General features: G+C 32.9%; 2 protein-coding genes and 1 long non-coding RNA gene across 3 annotated transcripts; 2 read left to right on the forward strand and 1 right to left on the reverse strand.

Moving 5' to 3' along the window:
* The first annotated feature begins 1,300 nt into the window (after positions 1–1,300).
* Kr-h2 (transmembrane protein 33-containing Krueppel homolog 2) lies at positions 1,301–12,300 on the forward strand. Its single transcript, XM_074181774.1, has 7 exons — positions 1,301–1,458; positions 1,517–1,736; positions 8,014–8,195; positions 8,737–8,804; positions 8,869–9,002; positions 10,654–10,813; positions 10,894–12,300. Exons 2-7 carry the CDS (start codon positions 1,549–1,551, stop codon positions 10,963–10,965), a joined length of 804 nt encoding a protein of 267 aa, XP_074037875.1. The 5' UTR covers positions 1,301–1,458; positions 1,517–1,548; the 3' UTR covers positions 10,966–12,300.
* Positions 12,301–14,800: 2,500 nt separating this feature from the next.
* LOC111505419 (uncharacterized) lies at positions 14,801–17,154 on the reverse strand. The gene is made up of 2 exons (XR_002722130.2): positions 16,586–17,154; positions 14,801–15,230 (listed from the first exon to the last, which is right to left on the reverse strand). It is a non-coding gene; the product is annotated as an uncharacterized lncRNA (long non-coding RNA).
* Positions 17,155–18,338: 1,184 nt separating this feature from the next.
* LOC111505420 (uncharacterized) lies at positions 18,339–24,915 on the forward strand. The gene is made up of 3 exons (XM_074181777.1): positions 18,339–18,981; positions 20,268–20,458; positions 24,726–24,915. Exons 1-3 carry the CDS (start codon positions 18,339–18,341, stop codon positions 24,762–24,764), a joined length of 873 nt encoding a protein of 290 aa, XP_074037878.1. The 3' UTR covers positions 24,765–24,915.
* The last annotated feature ends 275 nt before the right edge of the window (positions 24,916–25,190 follow it).

Below are 25,190 nucleotides of genomic sequence, written 5' to 3' on the forward strand. Positions count from 1 at the left end.
GAATTCAACCTCATACACAAATCAATAAAAATATTCTCGAAGAGTCATGCGGCGTTGAAAGCTCTTGGCTCCTACCGAGCAACAACTAAATTGGTAGCAAATTGCCAAAAACGACTCTCGTCGATAGGAAGACTTAACAGATTGTCTCTGGTCTGGATTCCTAGCCATACTGGCTTGGAAAGCAATGAGGCTGCTGATTCCCTTGCAAAGGAGGGTGCTACAAGCAGCTTCATCGGACCAGAACCTGTCATAGGCGTCGCTTTAAGCTTTGCCAAACAAACATAGAACACTTGGATGGCAAGAAGATTCATAAACTTCTGGCAGAATCATATTGATGATACAAGATACAAAATATTTCCTTTAGGGAAAGGGTTCAAAGGATCACAACAGGGATACCAGTATTCTTTGCATCTTGTGTATAACCAAGCATTTTTTATAACAAGTATCGCGTCAGCAAGATATATTGAATCAATTTGGTATTTTTTTATAATGGCATATAGGGCCCGATTGGAGTTATATATACTATTCTGACTATGATTACCTTTACTTCGGTTCAACATATCTGAGTCATAGAAACGAATGAACCTGAATCACCTGTGTCGCCCTTGAAGTGTTTTGCATATATAAAATGAAATGTAACAGACGTAACTAACTTGAACATTTCATTATGCTATATGATATGTTAAATCCAAATCAGTAAACTTCAGCTGAGACCACCATAATCAATATATGAATTGACATGTCCTATTCAAAACTTGATTCGTTTAAAATTTTTAGTCTTATAATATTATTATTTGTGTTTCCGTCATTGTCTTCTTCATCTCTTGACCCTGTTCATTGCAACTTCCTTCCTGAAAATATTGGAAATTACATATATCAAGGAGACTAAAACATGGTCACTTAAAATAGAAAAGAAACTGTGGTTATAAAATAGTTTCCTACATCATTAGTCCAAACACCAAAAACAAAACTCTTCTCGACGGCGTCTTCAGGAGATGAAGTATACTGTGTACTTCATCTTCTGGCGTAGAATAACTACAAAACACGTATTGTTCCCAAATGCAAATAAAAGATAACCTGTTCTACATATGTTTTATGTTCAGTAATTCCATAATTTATTCAATTCGCAATGAAGTTCAGATCAATTTCTTTGCTGCATTCATATCAGTTATTTTATTCGCTGAAATTTTACGAAATTTGGCAAATATGTCTGTTTACTTTACACCCATATCACGAAATACTCATGCGTTGTGATTGTTGTCTACAGATGCTAGTCTGGTTTGAATCGTGGATACTGTCAACACAGTGTCAACGTCAATGTCACTTCTGTCAGATGAATATGCTCTTTTCCTATGAATCAGTGATTGTCAAATGAATGAATTGACGTGTATTCATTGAATTAATTCATTAATCAGAAATAAAATACCGTAACGTATTACGTCGATTCGTACTCGCAAAGTGAGTTAAAGGGCTGATTGGGGGATGATAAACTTAGTTAACACGTTATTCATTTCAGAGCCCAAACTACTCTTATATCCATTGAACAAAATGAGCGATTCTAACGAGGCCACAGCCAGCACCTCCACTGCAGATTCTAGCGGTACACAGCGTCCCAGAGGGGTAAATTATGAAGCCCTCAAACACCATATCGTTACTCACAAAATTGACTGTGGACTGTGGGCCATCAGAGTACTGGCTATTATATTAGGATTTGCATACTTCATTCCAATTTTTGGGTGAGTTTTAGGTGCTAAAATTAACGAGAAAAATGGACTGTTGAAATACCAAATACAAAATTCTCCAAAGATTTTCAGCTTATTCTTTGTAGTTCATAAAGCAAACTTTGTGATTTTTATTTGAAAAAGAAACTGTATTTTTCAATTGAGAGGTCTAGATTTTTTTAATATTTTGCTGACATCAGGAAGTCAGAAAATAAAAATTATGTTGCTATATTTTTAACATTAGTTTGTTTGCTTCCACAAATAATTCGGTTAGATAATTCAACATTTCTCTAAATGAAATGCTACACAAACTAGAAGCATGGAATGGATTGTGGAAGGCACATTCTGATTGATAAAAAAGAAGGTAGTTTTACTTATTTTTGTGATGGTCTAGTTCAATTTTGAACTACATCGACAGAACCAACAAAAAAGTCCCTTGTGTCATTTCCCTTCATAAACCAGTGTTCACAACAGTGTATAGTTTGCTATAAAGATAAAATTCCTTGGGAATGAAATATAGAAATTTTGTCTCGAGATTTTATTTCAAAATATTTGTTTTCTAGTACGTTTTTGATACAGTTTTCAGAAATGGTATTTGAGATGTTGCTTTCCCGCTAAGGCTTTGTTCACGGGAAGGAGCTGTTACTAATTGACAATCTTTCTCTTAGACGAAGATTTCATACATGTATTGATCTACTGTTGTATAAAAGATATTCTAGAATAGTTGATGTACCAATAACTGATGATGTTACCAAGCAGCGAAACGTGTTTTAAATAAAATTTGTTGTGAAAATTCCATAATTATTATCATAGATAGTGTAATGTAATTTCCATCAAGAAACGAGTCACAGTATTCATAATATATGTGAAATTTGTTACATCTATGTGATAACTTTGCCAACATTTTCAACTTCAAGAACATCTAGCAGCTCAAAGTCAAAGATTTTGTCACTAACTAGTATAAGAATGAAAAACAAATAACACTATAAATTTGGCAAACAGTAAATGGCTTCTGTATAAATAATAAAAGCTATCTTACATCAGTTTGCCAGTTGCCAGTGCAACAGACTGTTGGTTGACTGGAAGTCACAGTCTTCTGGAAATGACCTTTGACTTTATTCCTCCAACTGTCAACTACGAACTGTCTTATTAAGTACTGTTCCTGAGTATAGAGGACTGGATCCTCCGGGAGAAGGATTTTGAGAGGAGATAGTTGTTGGTTCACAGATAGATCAAAAACACGTTCCGGTGCAGGTGTTTTCACTTGCAGACCCAGGACAGAGATATCAACCCGCCTAGGAACCTATGCGACTGTATTTCAAGCGGAAATTTACGCTACTGAATTGTGTGCGGAGAAATCAGAATAATTCACCCTCACACACAAGCCAATAACAGTCAAGCGGTGTTGTAAGCTCTTGACTCGTACCGAGCAACGTCTAAATTGGTAGTAATAGGTAGAAATTTGGGATAATTCAAAGCATATGAATATAATGAACAGATCATCCAAGTGATCATGAAGTCACTACACATTTTCCTGTAACATCGTGGTCATCAAGAACAGTTTTCCTTTTATACTTCAAATATAAAAATGCAATACATTGTTGATCATTTTTGTATTTCCAAGTTATCATTGGGAGATTTGTGATTTCTATTTTTAAACACATTTTAATGTAACTTCAAGGCCGATTAGTTCAAAACTACTATGTTAATGGTCTACTTCGCTGTTATTTATCAGAAAGAACTATTCAGAAGTGCCAGTATTTTGCATGTTTTGAAACGCATACTTTATCAATTCTAAATGCTCATATAAAACTTTAACCTTTGCCTTGTTTGCACCTAAGCGGTGATTACTCGAGTAATTTGTGTCAACGAATGCGTTTGCATTGAACTGTTTTCTTCTCGTGCAATGAGAACTGGTTAGAGGTGATCAACTTTATACGGGGTGTATCAATAATTTGTAAGCAGAGGATAGATGCTACGTTTATGTGGTTTAAACGTTTTCTCAAATGAATGTCGGTCGGTGCCGGTCGGTTCGACGTGGGTGCTTTGTTCACTCACTCAAATCGACCGCCGTGTTAGTCGGTGGTTCAAGCCCCAGGCTGAACCACTGTTGGGTAATGAAGGCTATTATTATTATCAATATAGACTACTAGGAAAGCAGCTAAGATCATCCACACATCAATGACACACCCCGTATATGATAAAACATTTCTATAGGGCGTATATTTGTTCGAGTAAGTGTTTGCATTGTCTAATATTTATATTCATAATCTCCAGACATTCTAGTCATTTTCAATTGTGCTTGTATAATTGAAGATAAATAATGTAATCTCGTTGTATATCCAAGGATTCCAGCAAATTTCAAAATAATTACTGATAAAAGTTCTGATAAGTTGGGAGCTGAAGCCTAGTTCTTTCGCCATCCCACGCACTGTTTGTAATTAGTTGATCTCTACCAGGGTCTGCAAATCCTCGTCCTGGATAACTGAAGGTCGACCACTTCGGGGCTCTTTTTCGAGGTTAAAATCTCCAGAACAAAATTCTCTATCGAACAGTATATACCACGACATAGTGGATTCCTCCGGGAGAAGAAAATATTAATAGCAGAGAGTTGTTGATTCACAGGTGGAGGGTCGAACAGACCCACTCACTAAATATTTATTGAGATATGGAGCTACAAAAACACGTGACATTGAAAAAATAAAACTTTCGAAATAACCTAATACAGGGTTTTTTTATGTGACAGTCCGTAGTAAAATTTTCATTTAAAGGAGTTTGAATCTAAAGAAATTAACTTTAAACGTTCAAGCCAGTCTCGGAAGTACCTACACAGTATGTTGAATGGACTGACGCCTATCAGAAAACGACTACTCCCCTGGCTAATACCACGAAGGGCGTTGGATTATATCCGACAGGCGTCAGTGCAGGAATCCAACGCCCTTCGTGGTATATTAGCCAGGGGAGTAGTCGTTTTCGGATAGGCGTCAGTCCATTCTACCTACTGTGTAGGTATATACGAGACTGGCTTGAACGTTTAACGTTCATTTCTTTGGATTTGTTTACTGCCAGTCTTCAAGCATAGCCCACTGACTAATAATAAAGGAGTTTGGATGATTGTATTTTATTCATTGTAAATGGATTACTAATTAATGAATTGTTTAAATAATTCTAATGAGATACACTTTGATTTAGTTTGAATATGCTTGTCTTTTGTCAACCTTTTGTTCTTTGTTCTTTTATCACATACAATCTGAAAAATATGAAAATTGTAATGGAGAACTTTGAACAGGGGTATAAAATAAAAAATCGGTTCGACCCAATGAGTTACTGCGTAAATTCAAAGTATTTTTTTTTAAGTACTATTAATACTAGCTTTTCTTACTTTATAAGTTTGCTATGAAAAAAAGTTGAGAAATGAATGTTTATCTTGACGTTTTGAGAGGCAAAAACCCGCCTCTGTCTTCAGATTCGAAAAAATCAAATGTATCATACAATTTTTTCTTTGGTTTGTTTTATTTTCCAAAGTCTCCGATGGATGTCAACTTTTTGCTTTTTTTTTCAACTTTTTTCAGATGGTGGAAGGTAAAAGATCCCAAAACATGTCAATAAACAATTCTGACCACAAAAAAATTAATTTTTTTCAATATGCTTTGCATATCGTCAAGATAAGCACTAATTTTGTCTATAATTATAATATTTTTGAATAAATTGATGGATGTAGCAGTTACTACATGGTAGGAGATCATAATGAAAAGAGAATTGGAAATTTCTATAATATAATATATTTATTGATTTCTTTAGGACATCCTAATATACATACTGTCGCAACTCAGTTCTCGCTTGGCTATTTACGAGAGGATTTTTATTTGCTGTTTTACCCATTCATTCATTCATCCAAAATAATGAAAGAACTCATTTGAAACTTAATTGAATATTTATTGTAAAAGAAAACGGAAAAAAATACTTTAAATAAACTCAAACTCAAATGTTAATAAGAAAATAATACATTAAAACGAATCATCATTATTTTAAAAATATATAAATAAATGACAAATAATAAAAATGATGATATGATAGAAGAAAAAAAAATAAAAACCATTTCCAGATTCCAGAATGGTTTTAACATGATGATATACATAATAAATATATTACCAAACAGAAAAAAGAAAATCAAGTATGATATTATATATAGTTCATGAGTTTTTTTTTTAATTGGAAAACATTTATTGAATCTTTCAACGAAAGTGAGAGTTTGTTATACTCATTCAAACATTTATAAAATAAAGACTTCATCGTACTAGTCAAATTAGTTCGAGGAAGGTGGATTTTTTGGGAGCTACTCGCTCTTGTTAAGTGATTATGGAATTGAGATTTATATATACAGAATTCTTCAAAATAAGTTGGAAGCAAGTTATGTGTTAGTCTTAAAATGAATATCATTGCTAACTCATACAGTCTCTGGGAAACAGACAGCCACTGCAATGTACTTAACATATTTGATATACTAGAATACCTATTCACTTGTAAAATAATCCTCATTCCACGATTCTGTAACTTTTGTAAAGCTGATACCTTATTTTGGTCAAATAAGTATAACAGACTAGCACAATAATCAAAATGGGGTTGGATTATACAATTATATAATGTAATTTTTGAGTACATCGAAAGCTGAGATGAAATTCTTGAGAAAAAATATATGTTTTTAGTAATTTTTCTACATATATAATCAAAATGAGCATGAAGAGATAAAAGATTATCCACCATGAAACCTGAGTATTTGAATTCACTTACGAACTCTATTACATCACCTGCAATTTGTAATCTTATTTTGAGATTGTTGATGAGTGATAGCTTTATAACCAGTTGATAAGATCATATATTTTGTTTTGGAGGTGTTGAGTTTTAATTTATTGCTATTCATGTACTTGAAAACATTTCTTAGTTCATTATTCATTTGATCAGCTACTGTTTCTATATTAGGTATCTCCTGAAATTGATAAGAAAGTGTCGTCTGAAAAAAGGTTCATGAAATCACCACCATGGATGCTGGTATCTATATCATTCAGGTAGATTAAAAATAATATAGGTCCCAAAACACTCCCCTGAGGTACCCCGAAAATGACATCGCGAGCTGATGACACTGAATCCTTTATTTTGGTTACCTGTTTGCGTTGTGATCAATAATCAGTCAGACATAACAAAACAAGTTTCCCTGATACCAATACTTTGCAGTTCATTTAGTAATATGTGGCGATCAATTGTCTCAAAAAGTACGGCTATGATATAATGTCCCTTATCTATTGATTCTTTCCATTTCGATATTGTGACTTGTAATGCAGACTCACATGAATGATGTTTTCTAAAACCTGACTAATATTTTAGTAAAATATCATTATTTTACAGTTTATAATAAACTCATTGAGTTTATTATAAACTGCGAGTTCTAATATTTTTTCAATACAAGGCAAAGTGTTGATTGGTTTAAATTCCCAGGATTTATTTGTGTTAGGGACTTTCTGAATTGGCACAAGGACACTGGTCTTGAGCTCCTTCGGAAATGTGCCAGTGCTCACGATGTATTTATAAAATGCAACAATGCATGTCCTATAACACCAAATGTTTTTTTTAATAACTTTGCAATTGAGTATTTCACTGCTGTATTTCTTTTTCACTCCACTTTGATGTTTTTTACCACTTTTATTTGTAACTAACGTTACTGCAGCTTTGTCCTTTAAGGACATTTTGAAACTTATACAGTAAACTAATGTATGATTTCAACCAAAACAAAACATGATTTGGTTAACCTAAACTTGTTTGATCTAATAAAATATTATTACCAGTTCTTTTAAATTAATTTGGCTGCGTAATAAATCTAATCGAAATTGATTATTTTGATTAGAGTTCAGAAACGGAATAAAGAAAATATATCTAGCTATAATTATATATTTTTTATTGCCATTTCATATACAGAAACTATAAGAGCACTTTTTCAAATACATTTATAAAACAACTTGCAGAAAAAGATTGACTCATCAAAATAACTGATGGTTCAAATCAAGTTGGAATAGTTGTGAATTTTGCAACAAGTATTCCTTGTTTTTTCGAATGTTACGAATTAAAGAGCTTCTGGAAAATTTTAGAAATTATTTCACCAAAAATAAAAAGTATCAAGTCGTTGCAAGCGAATTCAAAATATCTGTTCACAAAACATTTCCAAATGACTTCCTCCATATCCTACACTTATACCTACACAAGTTTTTCCCTACTAAAAAATAAATATTGATTTTTTCAGGAACTCTCATAACTTCTACTACAAAGTTTTACTAGCGAATGCGGCCATCAACGCCCTGAGGCTGCACCAGAGAGTTGGGAGAGTTACATTGAGCAGGGAATTCATTTCGGCGTTGTTAACGGAAGACAGCTGTCACTACTTGTTCTACTCGCTGATATTCTTATATGTGGCACCCCTTTCATGTATCCTTTGATAGAATCACAGATTCAATGTAACCTGTAATCTTCACTACGTCATACAGTTGAAGTGTGTTGAAGTCCGATTTATTAGTGTGTTGAAGTCCGATTTATCTCGTGTATAAAGGAAAGCTGACATAAGTTTCAAATTGATATTGCGTCCAATAGAAAAAACTAACAGTAATTCTCCACTTAGGTATGTTGCATAACAAACGATGCTTGAGACGAGTTTTGTTTTCAAAAACAGATACAAGCAACTTGTTTTAGTTGGGAAAACAAACTCAGGACTTGGGAATGGTGTAACAAATCGAAACCAATCGTAACAAATAAAGAACAGGTCAGACAAAAGTTAATTTGTTTATCCTATACTCAATATGAATTTTTACAAAATAAATAGGTCATCAATTGAACAAGTTTGACCTTATTTGTGATTTGAACTATGAATTATGAAGATATTTATAACAGTGTTCGGATTTTCCACAGTAATAAAGCACTTTGTATGTCCATTTTTTATGAACTTCACAATTTTCCTCAACTATTTCTCCAGTGGTTTTGGTGCCAATTTTATTATTCTGCATGCTCCACGCTGCCAGTTATTCTCTCACATTGTTGGACGTAAGTATCGTTCAGTTGTAATATGAGGATCATGAAAGATCCTGGCATATATATATTTTTTTAGACTCTCGGACAGAACTCATGGTGGGGCGCAAGATTGCTCATTTCGCTCGTGGAATTCCAATCGCTGAACATACTAAGGGCTGTCGCATTTACTGAGATTTGTTTGATGCCATTCACCGTTGTATTGATTTTGATGTAAGTATTTTTTATACTGTCGAATTCATTTTGGCAGCCTCTTTTTTGGTGTGTCGAAATACCCAGATGACGCCAATAACACCAAAAACAGTGGATCTGAGCCAGTACTCGTCGTGGTGGTAATCAGGAAAGTAGTTACAATATTTCAAAGAACCGTTTGTTATCGTGATTGATCTTGAAACATCGTTCCCAATTAACCTAAACCGTTCAATGCCATCTTTAATGTTCATTTTTCATCAATTATACTTTGAAAAAGGTATTTCTCTGCAACCTTGATGAAGGTCACCATGACCTTTTCATTAGTTTTCGGTGTTTCAAATTGTTTATTGGTTTGTTGTCAACAGATGTTTTTAAATATCAAATACAGGGTGTCCCAGAAGTTGAAGTATGAAATATCTTTTTGGATAAGTTTAAGTACTACAACTACTCATTTGATTATTTGAAGCTGCTAATTTTTATTACAAAAAACTTAATAAATCTACTGTTGATCATATTTCAATCATATAAAAATGGATGTTTTTCGGTTAGTTGGTAAGTGATAAACTTTTACGTCGCTCAACCGATCGTGATGAAACTTGACATGTATAAGTAATTTTTCATCGGAAAGGTTTTTAGGCTATCAATTTTTCTGTAACTCGCCACTAGATGGCGCCGTAGAAAACTTTTTTGAAAGCACTGTTCTATAACGCTGCACACGCCTAAGTTCGTTGATTCTGATTCTGTCAAAACATTGAAACAGAAGCGATACAGCAACATAGTACTAGTATAATGTAATATGATTCAGTGTTCATATGAAAGTCTTTGTAATATATTACTTTCTTCCTTTCTTTGGAAGATTTGCACTTTGTTTCATATAAAGATGTAGAAGTAGAAAGTCGAAACCTTCTTTCCCAAATACTAATTTGTTTTTGAGCTGAGATTTTTACCCCTATTTTGTTTTGTTGGCTAAACTTGGGTCTTCAAAAAAATAAATACTTCACAAACAAATTCTGGCAAATGCCTACCGAAAAACAACTACTTACCTGGCGAATACCAAATATTTCATACAGATGTTTTTGCAAAAGATAATTTCTGTGGGAAACTTGCACAAATGTCTGACGGTTGTAATCAAATGTTCATCGTGATATTAGCTCGGGAAGTAGTTGTTCTTCGTTAAGTATTTGCCCCATTCTACCGTGTAGAAAATATTAATTTTCCTAGAATACGTATCTATTTTTTTTTGTCACAAAATAAAGTACTACTTTCTTATCTCGTTTAGGAATCACAATTTCAACAAAAAACATTTGTGACTCGTATTTTTATCAGACTGCTTAAAGCAAGTTGATTGCTGCAATGTCCAATGGAAGCTTAAAAAATTATGTTGCTTATTCGAGTCGCAAGAACAAAAACAAATTGAACTATTGAATATTGAAAATAATATGTAAGCAAACATTGAAATCTTGTCTTTATAAATTAGAATGTCATATACAAGGTCTCTTAAATAAATGAGGTGAATACCAGTTTCTATTTTGTCCCCTTTGAAGTAGTCCCCCTCAGATATATAAAATAAAGTATAAGTATGTATGAAATAATTACCATGTTTGTAGATAATGTAATAACACCATTGAAAGGAGTGTGAATTGAAGTAAAAGTAATATTTTGAATATTCCAGGGGCAGAGCTACCCTTCTAACACCTTTCATCTACTACCACTTCTTAGTTCAGAGATACAACTCGAGACGAAACCCCTACACCAGGAACATGTTCCGCGAACTAAGAATGCTCTCTGAAAGCACTGCTTCCAAACCGAATATGCCGTCTTTCATTCGAACAGTAAGTGGAGTTCAATGTAGAATATAGTTCTGCTTATATTATGGTTTCAAATGCAAGTTCCACATGTTCTTCTTTTCCAGATTATTTTGTCGATTGTGAAATTCACCTGCAAATTGGCCCCTATGCCTTTACAAACACCACCTCAACAGTGAAAAATCTAAAAGTTACTGATGGCTTTTTTTTCTATTAATCTTCGTCCTGTATTATCGAAATTATTAGCATAACTTGTGTTGGTTCTAAGAAAGGAAGAGGTTAGGTTAAGTTAGAATAACTTTTTGTAATCTGTAAAAATGAGAAAATATATTTAAAAAAAAAACAGTATCAATGGAACTCCTTAGAATTTTTCAACAGAGATCTGTCTGATTGAAGGTATTTGATGTTACCAGCATGTAACATTCAAGTAACAATATTACCCAACTGTTACATGCATGTAACGTTTATCTGAAATGCCGAAATAGTTTTTAGTATCAATTCCTACTGCTTCAATTGTTATATATTTGTTATAATTTTGTATCACTGATGTGGCATTGTTGTTACAAATATGTGATATTGATGTTGAATTTAAATATTATGCCATAACACATTGAAAATATAAATACAGAAGAAATTATTAATTTAGTAGTTATGTAATTGTGACAATGGTGTAATATATGTATGATTATTGGGGTTGATACTCATTTGCAATTTTGTTCTAATATGTTACATCTTTCGTCATCTCCCTTTAAGTTTTCTAGTATAAAAAGTAATTGATTTGAGATTTTTGTGGCAAACCAGTTTATGTTTCTTGTGTATTCATGTTATAGCAGCATCAACTTGATTTGCGTAATTTACTGAACTCAATTTGAGTTTAGCAAACTAACCAATTGAGTTTGAGATATAAATTTTCAATAATTACGTATTTGTGATATCGACGTTACATATTTGTGACATCATTGTTACTTACGTATCAGTTAAAGAACATAACATGGTTTCTCTTTTTTGTTGGGCCAGTGACATTCCTCGAATTTTTCAGTTAATTGAGTAATAGTTCTGCTGCATATACTTTCAGACATGGGTGTCTGCTTTCTCCCAGTTCCCTGACTGGTAAAATTGAATGTTTCACGTTCAAATGCACAGTTTGGTGTCCTGTGATACATCATCTGCAACTTTTGTAAATGCACGGTTAGGTTTTAATTTATATTTGATTTTATAATGACTGGATTAGGGTTTATAAGTGAATGTTTTGTTTACATGATCCTATGCCCAAGTGATGTGGTTCCAACTTCAATGTTCTTGTCGCATTTGTATAGAAGGAGATTTTTATAGAACCACGAATCTCGCCTTGAAAATGGGTGTTGAAGAACTGTTGGTCTTTTTTTTACTATTTGGATCTTGGAGGTTGAAATCACTTCAATTGTGCGTGAATAGATTTTTTTTTGTTTTTGGCATTGTTTCTATTGTTGAATTTGTATTTTGGCAATAAAATGAAGCCACTTCTGGTTTTGGAATGCGTGTTTTATTACTTACTGGGTTATTTAACAAGTTAAGAAGTGAAGTTACCATTGAAATTCAAAATTTGTTTGTCAGCTAGATATACAAATCTGATTTGTAAGAATTTGTTTACCAAAAATTATATGTTCTCCGGGGATTCTAAATTATCTTGAATTTATTGAAAATATTCATGTATTCCAATAACAAGTGTTACTTGTTACAAAACGGCAACACGTGTTTCGCTATGCAGTAGCTTCCTCGGGCGACAGGTATTGTACAATGAAACACGTGTTGTGATTTTGTGAACATACTGTTCATCAGTTGATGAAATCTAATGAACGAAACGTCGCATTGCAAATCGATTTATTACATCAGTTTATAACAAATACGTGACGGTATTGAAACTTTCTCTGCTTTTTTTATTCGAAACGGAGGCGGTAGAGCAAAAAAAACGAAATTCGATCATAGAACTGGCCGATACTTGAAAATCCATATTAAAAAAACTTATACAGTATATTTTATGTGTCGCGGTTTTTGTAGAACCCTTTATAGTGAAAATCAGACAATAAACTGTATTAATTAGTTTTTTTATTTCAATTTTTGGCAAATATTTCAAAAACAACCACTCGATCTGAAAGGAAATTATTATAACCCTCCAAAATAGAAAATTTTTGTCCAAATTGATCAAAGTATTATATCTGTGATGTCAATTATGTAAGGTATTTTGTGACAGAACTTCAAAGCAATAAAATATATTGAGTTGCTTTGATGCCCATTTACGTATTACCTATGCCTACTACAGTAATGTTTATATCCTACATATCCTTTAATATGAAGTTTTTTGAGGAAAGGGGTGACACACCACAGAATACCTCACAGAAGGAATACTCAATACAGAAGAGGAATTATGTGGTTGGTAAACTTGAACATGGTAAAATTGTTGAAATGTTGGCTTAACAACCTGCCGAGATGATATTGTAATAATTTCTCGAGTGCACTCAAGTTATATATATGATAAGTTTCAAATAATTTGAATTTACCGCTAAAAGTAACATAAAACATCTCGAACACAGAATAAAGGTCACAGAAACTTAACCTGTCAACATCAAAGAGTCGACAGTTGAGTGTCTCTTCTGAAAAGTATTCTGTGGTAAAACATAAGGTTTGTTCTGGTTCTCTGTCCGGGCTGTTCCTAACAGTCTCCCAACTGAATACTGAACATTTTGTCGCGTTAAGCTTTCCAGTCCACACTGATTTTGGGCCATTCGAAACAGTACTAACCAGAGACAACCAACTAACTGAGAACCACAACAAACCTATAGACATCGGGTTGTTTATCTGAGGAAAGAGACAATAGTTAATAATAGTTATATTCATTCCGACAATAGTTAGTTAAATTCATTGTGAATCAGTTTATTTTAAATACACTTTTGTAGAGGTAACACAATATGTGAAACAATGTATCGAAATACTTATCCTTCTTTCTAAACTAACCACTGTCTCCTGCCTCTCGATATTATATTTTAGTCAAAACTAGAACAAAAAAGTCCACTGTAGAGCTACGTTCGGATATTTGCTATGAGACTGGAGTATAGTGACTATACCTAGAGTTCCAAAAGGATCAATGAACGAATGAAGAGTGGGAGTACATTTTTTGATTGTGAAAATAATATTGTTTTTTTAATAAACAAGAAAAATAAACCAATATATTCCTGTGGTTACTTTTAATATTTCTTGTTCAGACTTATTTTATTTTGTATGATTTTAGCAGAATTTACTACTCAGGTGATGAAACTGCTGTTACTGGAATATTTCACATTTTTAGACTGTCATCCGACGTTGAAGGTACCTAAAACCTCAGCGATAACAGACCTTTGAAGATGGCAATCATTTGTCCGAGCGAAGAAACGTCACAACAAATTTCAACAGATTATGGTCTAAAACCCCGAATCACAAAGAGTATCTGTTACTAGTGTTTCCTAGTGCCATTATTGATCATGTTCAATCACAGGAAATTGCAACTTCTGAAATTAGATGAAACGTGTTTTGTTCACTCAACAAGATCCTGGCTACTGGACTACCCAAGTATCTTGCCTCAAAAATAATTCGAAGGCAGAACATTCACAACATTACTGAGGAACATGCCCAAAATTTTCGTAAAAATTGAATGGCATGAGCCAAGCGACATCCTCAGCAACCTTCTGTGAAAAACTTACATCACCTGTAAACATTTTTGTTTCAGAGTACAATCACTGTAGGCCACTGTTAACATTTCAAGTGTTTTTGAGTACATAATTCAATGTTTTACACAAACTTTGATGCAGATTCTTTGATCCACTTTTTTTCAATAGCAGAAAATATTGAAAACTTCATAAACATAACATCTCAGTTCTTCCTCTTTCGTGTAGGAAACAGATCTGTTGACGATTTTTCAATTTCATTTTATTAGAACTCAACCATCATTATTAAACTGACTTTTTTCTAGGAATGTGAAATATTTATGAATGAAACACAAACTTGAAATTAATAAAAAAAATATAAATATTTAATAAATAATAATAAAAAAACAAATTAATTCCAGGACTATCCAGTGAAATGAGTCTTAGCGGCCCAAAAATTGTGATACCAGATAACCAAAACTACAGTTCACACCGTCCGGCTGTGTCAGATCAAATCATGCCACAGAAAAAACTCCTCGACTGGATTTTTTTAAATTTGGGTACAAGTTGTTTTTTCTTTAGGTAATGATTTTTACAAGAGGTTTTAAACTAGAGAGGTGTGGGGATACCATCCTCAACTTGATGACGCGTGAACGTGAACAAGAAGAGAGTCTCCCACATTCCTGGGTCCCCGAAGGGACCTGGCCCTCGCCTAGGCCGCTTTTGTCCGAGGCAACCAAGAAACTCGTAAAGGAAGATTTGGTTGTTGGTGGCTCAATATTTGGAACCTGAAACAAAAAATAGAGGAGGTATTCAATAATGACTCTATTTCATGATCAAGGTGGTTCATTGTGGGGTGAAAAAGTCCAAAGTCACCTCAGTCTAGATAAAAATACAGCGCGTTTGTACTCTTTGGGCAAAAAACATACAACGTGCGCTGATCATAGATTAGAACTCCAGAACATATAAATTACATAACCCGGTAAGTAACAGAAAATAAAATACATCTTCCTGTTCCAAAAACAAGCCAAACACAAAGTATTCTTTATTTTATGAAAGTAAAAAGCAGTATAATCACATACCTTACGAAATTAGGAAGGAAAAAAGCTATAAAAAGTTCAGAAATCTTGTTAAAGATGCCCTTGCAACTAAAGCGTACTACAATCTTGATGAATATTACAATGGAACTTTGCTGTGATTTAATATAGGTGAAAATGATGAATTTTTGAGTTGCTCTTGTCTGACCTTTATATCTAGCTTCAGTCAAAAGTTAAGGGTAGATTATTTCTGTCCCTCGTACAATCTCTATCGATAAAATTCCGTGCAATCTCAAAATATTGCTTCAAAGAAATTTCTTTCCTTCCATAATCATCATCAGTCCAGTCATTAACAATATTTCAAAAATTATGGATTAACTCCCATTTTAACTGTTAATTCCTTCTGTAAGAGAAAAATTATACTTGTCTAACTAATGAACTGCTGCTTCATGAACCAAACGATTCGAAATATTTTCATATTCTCAAAAATTATTTCAAATTACTTAAAAATGAAATTAGTACCAATAAAATCCAACTCAAAAAGTATCCACTTCAGTATATCATGTACTTTGAATTTATACTTTCACTAAGTTTATAATTTCATCTGGAAATCTCAAGGGTTTCCAAATATAGAATTCAGATATTACTAATATCTGTACTTTCATGGCAACAGTTATCATCGATTATTATCATTTCAATACAAAGGAATTATCTTATTTTTATCTTAAATAGCTGATAGTCTGGGGCTTTCTTATTGGCTACAGGATAAAAGGTTTTTCTCGCTCTTCAAACTATCAAGGTTAAAAATGGGGTGGAGGTCAAGACAGAGTGACCTTGTTACTCGTTACCAAAATGAAACCAACTCAAATCAACAATAATTACTCACTAAACCAATAATCTGCCCATAGGCCTAGTACTAGTTCACTAAACAAGATGAAACCAAATAATCTCATGAACATCTTTATAAATTGAAAAATATTCAAACTATCAACTTGTTATTTAGTTAGGTCTATATTTCTATTTCTAAAAGTGCTCCATATTAAAACAAATTTTCAATGGGTGGAATTATGAATAGAAAATAGGTATATGATTCACAAATGTCTTACCTGAGTCCTGAAATGAATCGTTGTTCCAAAGCCACAGGCACATACACCTCCAACCTCTGTGGCTTTGGAAGAAAGACTGAAAAAATGGGGAATCTCCAGAAAATATAAAGAGGTGACAATCACAGAACCACAGATATAACCAAATACAGAAATTACAGTTCTGTGGTGAGACTAATGATCACTAACATCTAAAGACAGCATCCGTCTTAAGCAGATGAGCAGTTGATTCTATTAGTAGTATATGGAGCAAGTTTTCTTCGTATAGCAATAATGCCCACTCGAAGTTGAATGCTTCATCCCACTGTGGCAGATTAGAGCCTTCAAAGCAAGCTTATATGAACCTAACCAGGCATTCTGTCTGTGGGACTGGTAAGTATTACTATAAACTACAAACGATGTTTATACATTATCATTACATATGCAACATTGAACTCTCTGACCTGGTGTCAATTTTACATCAAAATCACACTTCAATTCTGTACTTGAGTGTGGTTACAACTTTCTTAACACTTTATTGTGAGATTTTCTCTGGAAATCATGCAATACCACTTTGAATCATATGAATGTATCGGTTTCTAAACATTTCAAACATTTCATTTATTGTATTTGAATAGAACTGGCCGATACTTGATGAAAATTCATATCAAAAAACTAATCAATACAGTTTATTGTATGATAAACTCTTTATGCTTTATGCTTGAAGAAGCTATTGTATAGCGAAACACGTGTAGCAGTTTTTGTAAAACCCTTATAGTGAAAATCATACAATGAACTGTATTGATTTTTTATTGTATTTAATGTATTATTTTGGGAATGAAACCTATTATTATTATTATTATTATCTAATTTCAGAACAGTATCTTCCATATATGCAATACTTCATAGTCGTGCTAGAACTCATGCCCCTCTGTCAAAAGATAGTGGAATTGGTCTAATCATTTAAGAAACAACTCCTATGTTTTTTCATTCTCTGGAAAAGGTTTTCATCATTCGTCCAAGTTTTTCCATTTCGGAAAACAAACGATTTTATTTAATTAGTAGGTTCACCAAAATATATCGATGTCCTATAACGCTTATTATTGTTCCTTGAAGTGAGACCGCACACCTGGTTATTAGCTTCTTTTTAATGCTTTTCAGAAGTAATGGAATCGATAATATTCATCTTGTAGTGTTACTGACAGATATTTATTGTGATATATCCAAGAAAGTATTACTTCAATACGTTATGGATTTTCATCAAGCATCGGCCAATTTCATCTCATTTCTTTCTCGAAGTAAAAGTTTGGCCTATAGTGAAGTCATTATTGAATCCTGTTAAATGTACATTCCTTATATAAAAATGTAAAAAGTACTTCAATAGTTTACATATTTTTGTTATTAGTTAATCACAGTTCCAATAGTTCCATTTCTATTTTATATTTGTCAATGATGGGGTATCAGTAATATTTTTACATAACAATGTCTAATATCCTTCACTTTGTACCAAGATATAACGTTAATTTTTACAAAAATTATTTTATTTGAATATCGAGCAATAGGGAATAGATATGTTATGAATCATTTATCAAACGAACAAATCATCATAACGGTTGACAGTTTGACAGTTGACTCTAGACAAATTGACAGTTCAATTTTTGATATTTGTTTTTGTAAGTATATGTTATACAAATATGCCAACAAATTTAATCAAATTTAAACTTATTTCATTACTTGTTAGTTTTTTAAACATTTCTGTACTTGAATAATCGTAAGCATGTCCTTTACAAATAGCAATATGAAAATTGTAGACAGCAATCTAGTTGAAAAGATCCTGGAACAAGGACAAAAATTGAGAAATGCCATGATAGGATCAATTCTGAAAAACGATCCTTTCAGTACCGAAATTCTAATTAATAACCATTACAATACTCCTCGGAGTAGTAGATCAGAGTTGTCGAACAATACAAAAACAGAAAACGTGATACCTTTGAATGACAAACGCTTAGAAGCCTTCATCAAGGGGGATTGTATGTCGAAAGAGGAGGAAAAACTGGCATTGGACACTTTGCGGTCTCTGTCAGCTCCTGATTTGTGCGAAACTACAGAAAGAACTCTCAAATCCACAAATATCGGTGGTTGTAAATGTTATATATGCAAAGTGTATAATTCAAAATATTTATCGTGTGATTCAAAGTTGAACAGTCAAAAGGAGATGGAGTTTCAGTCACCACCGCAACACGAGGTAACTGAAAACATTCCAGGAAAGTACAAAGCTTGTGGCGTTCAGACTCTGAAATTCGTAGACTCTCTAAAGATAGCCATCAACAATCTCATTTTGAATGATATCGGAAATCAAAAAATATTGTCTACAGTTAACAGTAAAGTGCCTTGTAAAAGCAGTTCTAATTTTTTCTTAGGTAATTTTTTTCAACTGACCATGCTAGTTTTTGAAAAAAAATTAATTAGACTTACGTACATTTGTCTGCTGAGCACGACTCTGAAGTAAAAACACTGCAATCTAATTTTGTAGATGAAATCTTCTCAGGAATTCACTTTCAGTAATGAAAACTTGTTAAGAGACACCCTACAGCTTCACAGAATACTTTATTTGTAAATTGAAAGGGTTATATTTTTAGGTGAGGTTATTTTTTAGGAAAGAAAGTTTATAGCTTCCTTCTGTTTCAAAAAAATAAAGAAAGCAATCAATTTTCAAAAAATGACTCAAAGATTTCTTTATTTTTCTGTAGACCAGTCAAGCTTAGTCTCAACCTGAAACTCTACCCATCACCTGTACTCCGATTCAACTAATATTTCGTTGATAAAAATATCTACACAAGATTTTTGTGGAAGCATAAAAATTGTGTTATGGAATTAAGGTACAAGTTATTATTTACAGTGTTCAATTATTCATTTCCTCAAAAGCATCCTCAGCTGGTTTTAAGGCAGTGGTGTCATTTTCATGAAACGTGAATTTTTGGTTTTCAATAAATTTCTCAAGGTCGTTAATATATAAAGAAACCGTACCGGGCCTAACACGGGACCCTGAGGTTCACCTAATTATTTGTGGTCGTGGCAAGTGAAAAATAGTTTTCAGTTATTTCCATCAAGATGTGATAGAATAACATACTGAGACCGGTTTTCAAGGAAAATCTGTGACAAGGAAAGATCATTTCTTGTGAGTCCAAATTGAGCTGATTCATATAATAGTAGATGATGAAGTTGGCTGGAAAGATATTATTTTGAGAAAATCATCTTCCAGAATATGTGAAGGCTTCAAAGCAACTATAATTTTAAACAAACACTGAAAGTATATCTGTTACAAAGTTGTTAGTATACACTAGCCGAATTTTTTAATAATTAATAGGTCTGTTCATATTACTACTATTATTATTATTATATTAATATGTTCTGTTCATATACTTCAAATATAGTTTTAATATGTATAGGTTTTCGTAATTTTCTCAATTTTTTAATTGGTATGCTACCTTCTTACTTCTAATAACTAATGGTTAGTAGTAAAATAAAGATTGTCATTAATAAAAAAGTTTTTGTTACTGATAGTGAGTTTCGAAAACAGTAGTTTTTGGCTTTTGAGTAATCATATCTCCTAAAGACTGGAGCGCCAAGTTTCAACCTCAGTCTACTTAATTTTTTTTCCAAAAACTAGCACGAGTCAATAAAATGAATGTCCACCTCTTTTCAGAATACAAAGTACCTGAAATTCTAGTAACTAGTGCTAAGCACAAATCAAAAGTTGACTCCGGGCTAGAAACCAACCACGTTAGACTTTCGTCAAGAAAAACTAGCAACGTTATCAATTTCAAACAAGTTACGATCCACGATATCAAATCTTTGGATAAAGTCGACTTGGAAAATTGTGAAATAGATTTCAAAGTGAGTTTCAGAAACTGCAAACAAAAAAGTTCGGTCGTGTTAGGTTATGCCAAGTTTGATTTGAAAGAATTCCTTTTAACAAAAAACCTGTCTTGTTCGAGAGGTTTGGTAGTTTTTCTGAACGAAAACTCTCCAATCGCGGTAGGCGTGCTAAAACTTTCATTGCAGTTGGGTTGCGGTAGATTGTATTTCGGACAAGAATTCATAGGTATGTTAAATTCATTATCTAAATAAGCAAACCACAGTTTATTACGTTGTTTCTTGCACAAGACATTTATATTTTTTACTAGGAAAAGTACGTGGGTTTTCAAAAAACTGACTTTAATGTGAGAGTTTCACTTGAATGTTTGCAATGTTTCGCTATACAGTAGCATCATCAGGCGTCACAATGATGTTTGTACAAATTCTGTGTCGTGCTTTTATAGTAATTCAAATCATTGTGTAAATATTACAAACTGCCAAATTTCTGTGTGACAAATTCATTACTTAAGCTATTTACAACAACTTGTTGCAATATAAATTCCATAAAGAAGAACAATTCAAATCAATTTCGTCGTTCAGCAATAATCACGAATTTTTACATCCATTGATTTCTGAACATTCTAAAAGGTGGAGTTTTAAGCCTTTCTCTTCCATATGCAATACGTCATAATTGTCATTGAACTCGTTCTTCCGGTTTGTCCGATATAAAATTTTGGACAAGAACCACAACTCAGCTACAGGATTTCTTTAAAGGAAACAGCCTGTTGATAAACGAACAATTCAGCTTTGAAATTGGCAAATCAACCGCAATAGCAGTCAATGATCTATGTGAAATTATAATAGCAGCTTTGAAAGTGGTAAAATTGTGGAATCTACTTTCTGTGACCTGTCAAAGGCCTTTGACTGTGTATCTCATGAAATATCACTGAAAAAACTTGAATTATATGCCCTCAATGGAATCAATTTGGAACTGATCTCAAGTTACCTGAAAGATAGAAGACAAGTATCATCTTGCGGTGGCACTCTCAGAAGAAAGAATCAACAGACACGGTGTACCCCAAGGCTCAATTCTAGGTCCACTATTGTTCCTAATTTACATAATATGCTTTAGCTCATAGCTGCCTAGTACGCTGAAGATACGAATTTTACAAATCTTTAAAGGATAGTATGGCCATTACAATGTCCAAAGCATCAGACTGGTTCACTTTGGAACGGCTGAATCTAAATGGTAGCAAAAGTGAATCAATTATTTTCTCCACCTATCAGAATTATGTATATAAAAATCCAGAATCAGTAAAGTTTTTGGGAGTATACCTGGACCCCACACTGAAGTTTGACTGTCATGTGAATTATATAGCCAGTAAAGTTAATAAAAGCATTTACCTTCTGAAAAATCTTAAATCAGTAGTGGACCAGAAAGTTTGTGAGATGATTTTCCAAGCTCTCATTTAATCAGTTTGTACTTTCCACATGTGGTATCGTGCTGATGTCAGACAAAAATTTATTAATCTCAAAATCATGACCATTCCATCAAGATACATTTACAAATGCATTGTCTAAATGCGTGAAAATATAAGTCAATACAAAACTCAAATCAAAGCAAAAAGAGACAATATGAGAAAGAATAATCTTAGACTATATAAATCTAGGAATGCTTCACTTTATTATGCTCCAGAATTCTACAACAAACTACTTTGCCAGATCAGGGATCTTAAAACAAATAAACTGAAGATTGTATTGAAAAATTATTCAACAAACAAAGCCTTCTACAGCTACGATGAATTTCTTATCAATCAATCAATCAATTTATTCATTGTAAATGAAACATTACAACGTCGTTATTTCCTTAGTATTAAAATTAAAATACATATACACAGAGATGCACAGATCAAAATAAAATAAATAAATATATACAAAATTATCATGCGCATGTAAACCTACAAGAGATGTAGTACATGTATTATTCATTTATAAAATCTTTTATTGAATAGAAACATTTTTCTATTAGGACATTTTTCAGCCAGATGGAGAATTCATTCGAGTGTTTCTTTTTTGCAAAGTCTGGAATTTTATTAAATAATTTTGTGCCCCAATAATCGCATCCTTGCTGTGTTTTCTTCAATCGATGAAGAGGAACTTGCAGTAAATCTTTATTTCTGGTATCATAAGAATGATTGAGTACATTTTTTGAGAACATCTCTGGATTTGCGTGAACATATTTTAGACAACTATATATATATATGCACTGGGAATGGTGAGGATTCTTTGTTGACGAAAAGCCTCTTTGCAGCTATCTCTATATGCAAGTCCGCATAGAATTCTGATGGCTTTTTTTTGCTGAACAAATATTTTGTTTGAATCAGAACTTGTGCCCCACAAAAGAATTCCGTAAGTTGCTATGCTGTGAAAGTTTGAAAAATAGGTTATTTTAGCCGCTTGATGTGTTGAAATTGTTTTCATTCTCCTTATACAATATATTGCTGAATTAAGCTTCTTACTCATTTTGCTTATTTGTACCTTCCAATTTAGTTTTGAGTCCAGATGTATTCCAAGGAATTTTAGTGATTTTTCCTCTGTATTGTTTTTGCTTGAAATCATTAGCCTTTGAGTTTTTTCTTTGTTCAGCAGGAGTATATTTGCCGTAAACCAAATATCTGCTTCGGCTAGAACTTGCTCTGTCTGTTGTCTTATGTCACCTTCATCTTTGCCTTTAACTAGAAAAGTTGTATCATCTGCATATGCACTTGATGCATAAACCTTGATATTTTCGAGAAGATCGTTTGTGTAGATGATAAACAGAATTGGCCCTAAAACAGAACCTTGAGGCACTTCTTGAGTTACCGGAATTGTCTGAGATAGTGAATTTTTCCACCATGTCGATTGAAAACGATTTGACAGGTATGACTTGAGCAGTTTATACGAAATTCCTCTTACTCCATAATATGATAATTTCTCTAACAGTATTTCATGGTCAACAGTATCGAAAGCTTTACTCAAGTCACAGCTTAATATCTGGGAGTCCTCTTGATTATCAATGGCATCTATGATTTTTTGAATAATCTCTATCATTGCTGTCATTGTAGATTTTCCTTGCTGATATCCATGCTGAGAGCTGTTGAAAAATGCTGAACTGTCAAAGAACTGGACTAATCTCTTTTTGATTACCATTTCGAAAATCTTTGATATTACTGGTAGAATTGAAATGGGTCTAAAGTTATTTGGAATATCTTCCCCTTTTTTAAAAACTGGTATAACTTTTGCATGCTTTAGTTCATCTGGAAACACCCCTTCGTTTATGCATTTATTGATTATTAATGCAATAGGTTGCGCTATTACATCACCTAAGTCCTTCAAAATTGTGGTTGAAATTCCAAATATATCTTCAGTTCGTTTACGTTTAATTTTATTTAAAAATAGATTGATCGGACATTATCTATATTTATTATTTCTCAGCATTTCAATAGAGGGAACATTGATTTTTCCTATTTTACTTGCTGTTTCTGATCCTACCATTGCAAAATAGTCGTTTAACTCATCAGCCATGAGTTTAGATTTGTTGATTTTTTTTAATATTCAGTACTATTTCAAATAATTTACAAGTTCTATTTCTGTGACCTGTGTAAAAACTTAATGTTTATTTTAACACCAATAAAAATATTCTATTCTATTCCTAAGTCAACTTGTATACTCTTGATCTACCCGACATTGGAGTTTCATCGTTATTGTTTTTTATAAAATATGATTTGTTCTGTACAATACGTCCAATTCTTTGCCTTTTAAAAAATGAGCGATATTATTAGTAGGATCATGAAAGTAAGTTAGAGTTACATAATCTGTTTAAAATCTGTTTTTCCGTTAACCAGCTGAGTATTATTATTATAACCATAATGCTGAGTATTATTCTTTGAAACCGGATAGATCTGGTTTGGAGCTCTTTTGTGCAATTCTTAGAAAGGATCCAGTCAATAATATCCACCTCGTAACCGTTGTTGACAGCAAAATGTTTTATGAAAATCAGTTCTCTTCGAAAATTGCTTTCCGAAAGTGGAATATTCAAAATTCCGAAGCGAATTCTCAGTATCAGTAGTGCTGTAGTAATTTCAAAATATATTTTATAAATACCATGAAGATTGTCATTTCAATCACATTTATAGATAATGATATTTGCAAAAACATTTTTCAACTTCTCTCATAATGTTATTTATTGAGTCTTACTTAGAAAAAAAGTGAAAATGTGTTTTTTAAAAATTTGCTTCACATTGCATTGCATTTTTGAACATTTCAGAGGCAGTTACATCTAGTAATAAGGAAACTGTCTTACTAGATAGTGATGATAGTACCAACCACCTGCTGAATGGAAGTTTTGGTCATTCAAAACCTGAACCTGAAAAAAACATTCGTTCTTTTGGAAAGCACACTGACTATTCGAGTTCGAATTCATCCAAACATACTTCGAAAGAAAATACTTCTAGAAGACTGGACCATGGATCTCTTCCGAGCTGTGTTTTAGAAAAAAAACCTCCAAACTCGGTACAGGTCGAAACAACTGAAAGGAATTCTCCAAAAAGGGTTTTGGCTAGCGAGAAAAAAGTTAGTGCCGAAATCACCGAAACACAAAAGTCTCAAGAAGTAGATGTACGTAGTCCAACAAATGTTTCCATTTCAGTTATTTCTAAACGTTTTTTAGAGGTATGTGCTCTTCAGTTTCTTCTACGTATCTGAAGCCCAGTATTTGAGTGGACCTGTAAGT

The sequence above is a fragment of the Leptinotarsa decemlineata genome, unplaced genomic scaffold, assembly GCF_025532065.1.
Source record: "Leptinotarsa decemlineata unplaced genomic scaffold, Ldec_3_MD MMD2_tig00026314_RagTag_RagTag, whole genome shotgun sequence".
Classification (NCBI taxonomy): Eukaryota; Metazoa; Arthropoda; class Insecta; order Coleoptera; family Chrysomelidae; genus Leptinotarsa; species Leptinotarsa decemlineata.